This window comes from Castor canadensis, chromosome 7, assembly GCF_047511655.1.
Source record: "Castor canadensis chromosome 7, mCasCan1.hap1v2, whole genome shotgun sequence".
Classification (NCBI taxonomy): domain Eukaryota; kingdom Metazoa; phylum Chordata; class Mammalia; order Rodentia; family Castoridae; genus Castor; species Castor canadensis.
This window is the reverse complement of record NC_133392.1, coordinates 74,962,645-74,971,626: the sequence shown is the minus strand read 5'-3', so window position 1 is coordinate 74,971,626 and position 8,982 is coordinate 74,962,645. Positions and strand designations below refer to the sequence as shown.

General features: G+C 53.8%; 1 protein-coding gene across 3 annotated transcripts in view; it reads left to right on the top strand.

The window, feature by feature from the left end:
• Positions 1 to 229: 229 nt before the first annotated feature.
• Positions 230 to 8,982, top strand: part of Grid1 (glutamate ionotropic receptor delta type subunit 1) — a 705,633-nt gene continuing 696,880 nt past the window's right edge. For all 3 annotated transcript variants that reach the window (XM_074079329.1, XM_074079332.1, XM_074079333.1), the window contains exons 1-2: positions 230 to 412; positions 2,546 to 2,701. In XM_074079329.1, coding sequence (XP_073935430.1) covers positions 334 to 412; positions 2,546 to 2,701 — 235 coding nt within the window. In that variant the 5' untranslated portion in view covers positions 230 to 333. The remainder of the gene's footprint in view (positions 413 to 2,545; positions 2,702 to 8,982) is intronic.

Here is an 8,982-nt window from a genome sequence, read left to right as displayed (position 1 = left end):
CACCGCCTCTGCCTCCCCCAGAGCCGCTGGAGCCGCGGGAAGCGTCGCCGCCACTGCCGCGGGCCGCCCCCGCCGCGCCGGCCTGGGCTTGGGCTGCCAGCGCCGCCGCAACCGCCACCGGAGCCGGCGCGGGAGCCCGATAGCGCTGGACTGGGCTGGGCTGGGCTGGGGCGGGCGCAGGGCGCAGGGGCGGGCGCGCGGGGGAAGACGCACGGGCGGGCTCGGCTCTCCCGGGGAGCGGCCCGGGACTGCACCGGGACCGGCGCCTCCCCGCTCCGCGCTGCCCTCGGCCTCGCCCCGGGCCCGGGCGGATGAGCCGCGCGCCCGGGGGACATGGAAGCGCTGACGCTGTGGCTTCTCCCCTGGATATGCCAGTGCGTTACGGTGCGGGCCGACTCCATCATCCACATCGGTGAGCTCGGAGGGCGGCCGGGCCGAGGCTGGGCGGGGGCCCCAACAGAGACGGCGGTGCGTGGCGTCCAAACTTGGCGGTTCTCCCGGCCGAGGGGCTCGGCAGGCGGTGTTCTCCCGAAGGGCCGCGCCGCGCCGCCCCGCGGAGGAGCTGTGCACGGGCCGCACCGCGCTCCCGCGGGCACCTCGCCGCTCCCCGGGGCTCCTGTCTTTGCGCGGGGCCCCGCGGCCTCTGCCGACAGTTAGGGCTGCGGCTGCCGGGAACACCGGGATGGACGCGTGTCGAGACCCTCGTCTCTGGCGGGGCCGTCGGCGGGCTGGGCCCTTAGGCGCAGTTTGGAGCGGAGGGGGGCCGGGGGCTCGCCAAGTTGGCGGGGCAAGATCAAAGAGGCCGGACCCGAACCGTGTGTGAATGTGACGGGTGTTGTCAGTGTGTGTCTCTGTGTGCGTACCTGGCACCGTGTTGGTGTCACTGCGAGAGGGCGTTGGGGTGTGTGTGCCATCTGAGCGTGTGTTGGTGCGAGCACGACGATCTGTCAGCCTGTTAGAGTGGACACAGTGCCTGCCTGTTTCCCTGGTGTGTCTGTGTACCTCTCGGTGTGTGTGTGTGTGTGTGTGTGTGTGTGTGTGTGTGTGTGTGTGTGTGTATCTGCTTGTGGTCACTGCAGCTCAATCCTGGACAGTCCCAGAGTTTCGCCTGGTCCAAGTCTTGGGCCGGCATACGGTCTGGGTGGTGGGATGGAGGGAAGAAGCGTGGGCAGTGTGGTGGGGGCCAGCTGAGCGGGAAGAGATGGATGGAGGGAGGAACCCGGAGAGATGAGAGAGCAGAGGAAGGGGCATGAAGGGGGAGTGGGTGGGAGTGGGAGCACCATGTCTCTAATTTCGGGAAGTTGGGCCAGATTGGAGGCTGACAGCGGTCGCTTTGGGGGAGCCCCCTTCGCAGTCACCTTTCCGGAAGTTGGGAAAGACCAACGTACATAGACAAACTGGGGGTTGGGAGGTGTGAGAAGGCGGGCGGGGATGGTGGGACCCGCGGGGCGAAGGGTGGAGGGGATGCTGAAGGAATGGGACCAGGCTTGGAGAACTGCAACGCCCCCCGCAGGGCGCGGGGCCAAACCGGCTTCCCGCCCTAGAGCGGGCTTGGGTCTCGCGGTCAGCATTGCGGCTCCGGGTGTAGCAAGAACCAGAGATCAGCCTCCCTCCTCCCATCCAGCTCTCAGCTCCAGGGGAATCACCAGGCCAAGCCCGAGCTCCTCGGTGACCCTCGGCGCCTGGGAAGGCGAAATGGGGGTGGGGATTTCGGAGCTGCCCAGGCTGCAGGGCTAAGCTCAGGAGAGTCTGACTGATCTTGGCTGCCAGAGCAGGGTCGGCGGAAGCGTTGCTACGCGCGAAAAGCTCCATTCGGAGGGCGCCCGGCAGGAGCTGTCCGCACTTCTGGAAGGCCCTTTCAACGGCGGCTCTTTCCGGGACTATCAGGCCTGCTAGATCAGAATGCAGAGGGGTCTAGAGACAGTCCCACCTCCCCTCGATGTACACACAGGGAGGAGGCGAGAGGGAGGGAGAGTGGGGACACGATGCCAGGGTGCCAAGTTGGGCAGCATCGTGGCCATCCAGTACCCTATGCCTAAAGAAGCCCACTTGAGCAGGAAAGGCAACTGTGGACCTTTTTTTGCCCAGCTTCACTCAGCAGGGAATGCGCCAGGCAGAAAGGAGTCATCACTCCATCCTGAGATTGGGATGGGGGACACTGGTTTACTAGGATGGGATTTAGGGGACCATGTCAGGAGCATTTGGGTGCTGCCTGAGGCTAGCCCAGCTTGGCTCCTTCCACTGTAGGCATGGCTGAGACATGTGGTACTTTGGTTGTGAGACACGTGTGTGACCTGGTGACAGCATGTGGGATGTGCATGTGTAACTCAGGTCAACTGTGTGCACGTGTGCGCTGGGGGAAGAGGAGGTACATCCTGTTTGGATTATGCTAGGAGAGCCTTAAACTACTCCCCTATAATGAAGTCCTAGCCCAACCTCCCACCTCGTGGTACGCAGACGTAAAGCCAGCACCCTGACCCAAGGGCCACGGGAAGGTGGGGAGGGTTCTTCTCCACGCCCTCCCTTGACCCCTTCTCTCCTCCAGGTGCCATCTTCGAGGAGAACGCAGCCAAGGACGACAGGGTGTTTCAGCTGGCGGTATCCGACCTGAGCCTCAACGATGACATCCTGCAGAGTGAGAAGATCACCTACTCCATCAAGGTCATCGAGGCCAACAACCCGTTCCAGGCGGTGCAGGAAGGTGAGTGGCCGCTGCGCCCCTGGCTCACCGGGCCATGGCCTGTGACGCGGTGCTGCAATGGGGACAACAGGGTCGCGACGGACTCGGTTGTACGGAGCCCCCTCCCCTCACGGTGGCGCACCCTCCTGGGCCCAGCAGGTAACGGTGTTCGGGCTGCTTTGTACTGCGGACCGAGAGCCGGTGCACACCGCGAGCTGGGCCCCTGGCGGGGCTGGGAGCTCCTTTTCTGCTGGGTGTGTGCGTGTGTGCGCCTAGCGCGGGCAGCGCAGGCGTGTGGCTCAGGGACGTCTTTGTTTCTCGCGTGTTTGTGGGTGGGCGTGTCTGCGTGCTGGGTACCTGTGTCGCGTGCACTTCCCTAGACCTTGGTGGATTGGTGTCTCTCGTTTCAAGCCTGGGAGCGCCCAGCGTCCGGAGTCCGCTCAGTGTCTGTGGAGCACAGTGTGGCTGGCGCCGTTTCGCACCCGGGGTCCCTCAGTACCCCCTCCGCTCTCCTCTGCCGCGCTCCTCCTCCGAGTTTGGAGTAGCGGGTTTCTTTGACGCGGCCCGCGGGGCGGGCGGATGCGCCGCCGCCGGGGCCGGAGGTGGGCGCTGTTTGCCCAGGAAAAGAGCAGAGTCGGGCCAGGTTCGGTTGCGGGGAAATCCTAACCCGTGGCTGGGTCGCGGTGGTTTGCAGCTGCCTCCTCGGGTTGGCTCCAAGATAGTGGCAACAGGTGCGCGCTGAGGGCATTAACGACGGCAGATACCCTTGCTTTTAAACTTCTCCCCATTCCCTCCCCTCTCACCTGGCTCTCTGCTCCGATTCGCTAAGACTGTCTCTGCCCCTTACACTTGTTCAGTCTCAGTCCCTTTTCTTCCCCTTTGTCTCGTTCCTACAACCACGGTTTCACTTTGGGGCCAGCGCCCTGGATTGCCAAGGATAGAGAGCTTAGCTGGAGGCACAGGACGCAGGCATTCCTTGCAGGAGGAACTGCCCGGGGTGAGCCTGTAAGGAAGTGGATTTGCTGAGGGCTCCTGCCAGAAACCCCTCCCCCAGCACACTGCTCCTGGAGTTCTCTTCTGGCATTAGACATTGGAGCCAGTCTCCTGCACCTAGCAAGAATAGGTGACTCCGTGATGGATGTGGTTCAGAAGGTCAGAGCTGGTCCTGGGGAGGTCTTCACATTGGAGGGAGGTCTTCTGAAGGTCTTGGGTGCAGCAGGGAGGCCGGGGGGGGGGGCAGGCTCTGGGGGAAGGGACAGCTTAGCTCTGAGGCCTGAAGGTCTAAGGATGTCTTGTACAAATCTGTACAAATCTGGAGTCCCAAGTAATGGTTTGGGGCAGTGGGGAGTGGGGTAATGGGAACTGTTGCCTCCAGCCTAGGCAGATGTCTTTTGTCTGATGTTCACTGAGGTATGGGAAGAGGAGCTCTTACCCTTATTTGATGTGTGGTCATGTCCCACCAGCAGTCCTGTCTCCAGATTCCCCTTGCCCCTGGACTCCTTTTTTTTGTGTGTCATCATAGCTCCCTTCAGGGCCAGCCTTGGGGTCCTACCTCTGGTCCCCATCAGATGGGCATACCTCTGTTGACATTCCTTGCTTCTGTCAACTCCCTTCTCCAATTTGTGTATCCCATACCCATTCATTTTGCCCATGGATCTCCCCCAGCAGTTTCCAGGGACCTCAGGCAGGCAACACACATGGACGAAAACTGTGTAACTGGTCCTCTGGAGAGATTGTTGCTGTTAGAAGGAGCAGCTTTCACACAGCTTCAGTTTGCTTTGCCACTTGGGCATTAAAAAAATCCTAATATTGTAAATGTGCCTATATATTTTTTAAAAATGTCCAAATCTGGACTATAGTGTAAAATCTGATTTTTAACTGTTGTCAGTTAGTGAAACAATTTAAAGTACAAAACAAAACATAGTTATGGGCTATCTGACCTTCAAGCCACCAAAGCAATTTGACCTGGCAATAAAGGTACCAGCCAGGGTCCTTTTCTGATTGAGGCCTTGCTTTTCTGGGCCTCAGTTTCCCTGTGTACAACTGAAAAATGTCTCATCTTCAAGGATGACAGGTTGACACCATCTGAGAAGAGTAGGAGAGTGTTTTTGCACATCTGGAATGAAGGAGTGAGATTCTGAGGTCTGGCAGTTGTCTAGGTAGAGGGATACTAGCCAGGTGTTGTTGCTGGCATGCCTGCTGCCCAGAGAGTGTATGCTAGTTATAGTTGGCATGTGTTTTCACCTCATGAGTGGCACAGGCAGAAATTGTTATCACATTGTTATCCAATGACCTTGCACAGCCCTTGGACGCCTACAAGAGATGGGAGGAGCCAGCCCCTGGATGGCCTCTAGGAAGGCAGAACCTTCTTTTCTTTTGCCTGGGGCTAGGTGAGCAGGTGTTCAGCTCTCTGGGTGTCTTTCCTTGGCTGTGTTCTGTGGGGTGCTTGTCCATCCTGTGACTTGACCCCTGCTTGGTAGCTACCTTATCTCTTTCTCCCACGCCTGGGCATTCACTGTAGAAGACATGAGTGGTGGACACTGTTTGGGACCAGGCCTGGAGACCAGGGCACATTGGGCATCTGTCTCTTATGGTAAATAGGACAAGCTCCTAGTGACTTCTCAATGGCCCCCGGATTGGAGTGATGCTGACCGGTTTTGGTCTGCACCATGCAGGGATAAGAGCCTGATGGCTGGAGCAGGAAGAGATCTAACTGAGACCGCTTGCCTCACTCCCTGCATTGACCCTGGGGGAAGTCTTGGCCCTGTGCTGAGCTTCTGTTTCTAGATTTGTTAAAAGGGAGTAATTGTAGTAGCTGCCTCCCGGGATTATTGGGCAGACTCAATGAGATGAGACATGTATAAATTGTCTGCACAGGGCCTGCAGTAGGTGTTCAGTAAACACAGATCCTCCCCATTCCCTGACCCAACTGTGACTCCCTTTCAGCTTCTCTTAAGGCTGTGGTATTTTCAGCTACATCATTTCTTAAGCTGGCAAATTCCTTGAGCAAGGACCCTAAGTGACCTTTTCATTTTTAGCTTTTGCTTTTTTCCCCCAATTATAAAAGAAATGCATTGCTACAATGAACATGTGTTACTTTAAAAATGTAAAAAAGAAAGAGGCCAATGTATGCTCATTATATAAAACGTGGAAGGTGCAGAAAAGCAAGAAGCAGCAGAGCGACATGGTCCTGATCTAACACTGATATTTCCTTCTAGTCTTTTTCCCCCCATTACATCTTGCAAGTGCAGAGGGCTTCCATTTGGTTCATTTCCATACCTGCTTCTTTTATTTACTGTATCATCAGCTTTTTTTCTGAAACCACTAGGAGTCATTTGTAAACATTACTTCTAGTGGCTGTATTTATTTTCCAATGTGCAAAAAAATTTAAGAAATGGAATCATTTATGCTGAGATATGCAGAATTAAATATTTCTGAAGAAAACACTAAACACTGCTTAAATGTGTTATACCTATGACTTCCTCAAGCTGGCTTAGTGCAAGCTTCTTACAAACACTACCTTTTAGGACAGCTGATCAGTTTATGTAAAAGAATGGATCACATTTAACAAAACATGTACTTGTTGAGGACTTAAAATTAGTAAATAATGGCACAGGACATTTAAGTCTCTACTGTCCTTTCAACTTAGCTGGCAAAGTCCATTTTAGCAACCAGTAAAATATTTGTCTTCTAGATGTGAGAAGAGATACTAATTTGTTAAATAAAAATAAAAAAAATTTCATATTGTTTTAAAGTGCTTGCTGAAGTAGAAGATTCTATAAATGCATAAAAAAATGGCTGTGCTGAGTCTCCGCTTTCAACAGCATTATCTTTTACTCTGAGTAAAAGATGTGAGTTATTGGATATGCTGTAAATATATCTGTCATATCGTAGAAGGATAACAATTTAAGGAAGAGGCAGAAAAAAGGAATGTATATGAGCAAGATTCCTTTTAGTTATCATAAGCACAAAAGTGTTTTAAGAAGACTGAGCTGGACGCCAGTAATCCTGGATACTCAGGAGGCAGAGATCAGGAGGATCATGGTTTGAAGCCATCCTGGGCAAATAAGTTCTCGAGACCCTATTTTGAAAATACCCAACACAAAAAAAGGGCTGGCAGAGTGGCTTAAGTAGTAGAGTGCCTGCCTAGCAAGCATAAGGCTCTGAGTTCATACCCCAATACCATTAAAAAATGTAAAAATTACCCAAGTCTAGCTTGCCATTCCTAGAATGAAACATTGAGATACAAGAAAAACAGTAATATAGCAAGCTTGTTGATGCCCACGTCTGAAGGTCTATTGGTCATCTCCTGGGTGGCCACCCTGGCTGTACTCGCCATGCTGTCTAGGTCTCGCTGGAAGTTCTCCCTCCCTGACCACTGATGTCTTTTGCTTCCATTCAGAGTCATAGGTTCCATTAAGGCCACACCCTTGCAGGCGTGCTGGCCGCCTCACCGAGATACTGCCAGGAGCTCTTTTACTGCCATTTGTGTTATCTTAGTGGTGCCACTAGACTTACCGCCATCATTCCATCCACTCAGCGCTATTACTTTCTTCTTTACACAGGAACATGTTTTACCTATAATTCAGTTGTTTAAAACAACACAGATTTATCACCTTTTACAGTTCTGCAGGCCACAAGCCTGACATGGATTTCACTGGGCTAAACTCCAGGTGTTGATAGGGCTGACTCCTTCTGGAGACCCCAGGAAAGAATCTTTTCTTTGCTGTTCCCAGCTTCCAGAGGCTGCTGCTTCATCTGCTCCAGTTCTCCCTCTTCCATCTCCAAAGCTTACAGTGCTGACTTGGGTCATTCTCACACCATGTCTTCTGTCTTTGTTTTTGTCACATCACATCTCCTCTTACACTTCTGTGTCCCTCTTCCAAGGACCCTTGTGATAGTATTTGGCCAACCTGGATAATCCAGGGTGACGTCCCTATTTTAAGGTTAGCTGATTTGCAAACTTACTCTATCTGCAGTTATAATTCTTCTTTGACGTGCAACCCAGCATTTCCAGTTCTGGGGACTAGGACGTGGATTTTTTTTGGGTTGCTCTTCTGTCACCATATCGGCACACCTGACTGTGCTCATTGTAGCCATAGCATGGTGTCACCCTCTGTTCTCGTTCTGACTTATGCATGGCTTGCTGCACTTCCACTTATGCAGTGCATCCTCTTGTCTTAGCTAGACTGGCTAGAGTCACTTGGGACGCATGGCTGTGTTTCCATTGCACAAAGCTTGCTGTGGAGGTATCACATTGTAGGCTTGGATGCTAGTTGTATATAAGGGCATGCCTGGAGGAATCTGTTGTTGGAAGAGCCAGATTCCAAGTTTGGGCTACTACTCAGACTCCAGCCTCCTTTTCTACCTTGGCAGGTTCTTATTCAGAGCCTTACCCTCTGTGCCCTTGTCTTCCCTGATGCCCACCAAGGGACCTTGTTAAAGTCAGTTTTGCTTTGCCGCCTGCCCTGTGTCCCACAGAGAGCTGCTTCTCCTGGTCCCTCTTGGCAATACTTCAAGTTTGAAGATGGCGCTGCAGGTGTGAATGGTCCCTCGCTGGAGTCTAGCTGGCACTGGGAACCTTCTAGCCCTCTGTCTGGACTTCCCACCAGCCTGTGGATAGGTGAATGCATAGCTGTAATCTTCCCTCAGCTGCACTCCAGGCTTTGGGGTGCTTCTTCATTCTAGGGTCACTCATGTACACATACACACACACATGACGACATACATATGTATACATTCGTGAGTGCATGTACTTTCTCATTTTATAGATGTACTCCTGCCCCACCCACCTCTTCCTGCTTTGGGGTCAGGAGGCTGCCTTCAGTTTCCCTTTTGCCCTGGCCCTGCCCTGCCCCCCCCCACCCTGCCCCCAGGTTGGGAGGTGGGGGTCACAGATGGAAGCTCATGCCAGGTGTGTGGGTCTGCCGAGGCACGTGTTCTGCTGTCTCTGAGCTACTGCTATCCTTATTCCTGGTGCCATGGGGACCCTAACAATCCCACCCCTAGAAGCATGTTAGGCCATTTATCCAGGTTCTCTTGTATGGACAGGCAGACCAAATTCTTACAGTTGCCATGTTGAGACCCCCCACCCCCAACCTTGTCCCCTCCAGCAATTATCTTGCCTCTTCCCTTAGCCTTTCATTCCTGTCATGGTTTGCGTCTTGACTGTCCTCCACAGGATGATGTGTTAAAGGCTTGGTCCCCAGCCTGTGGTGCTGCTGGGAGATGGTGGAAACTTTGAGAGGTGGAGCCTAGTGGGAGGTCTTTCTTTGGGTATGTGTCCTTGATGGGAAAAATGG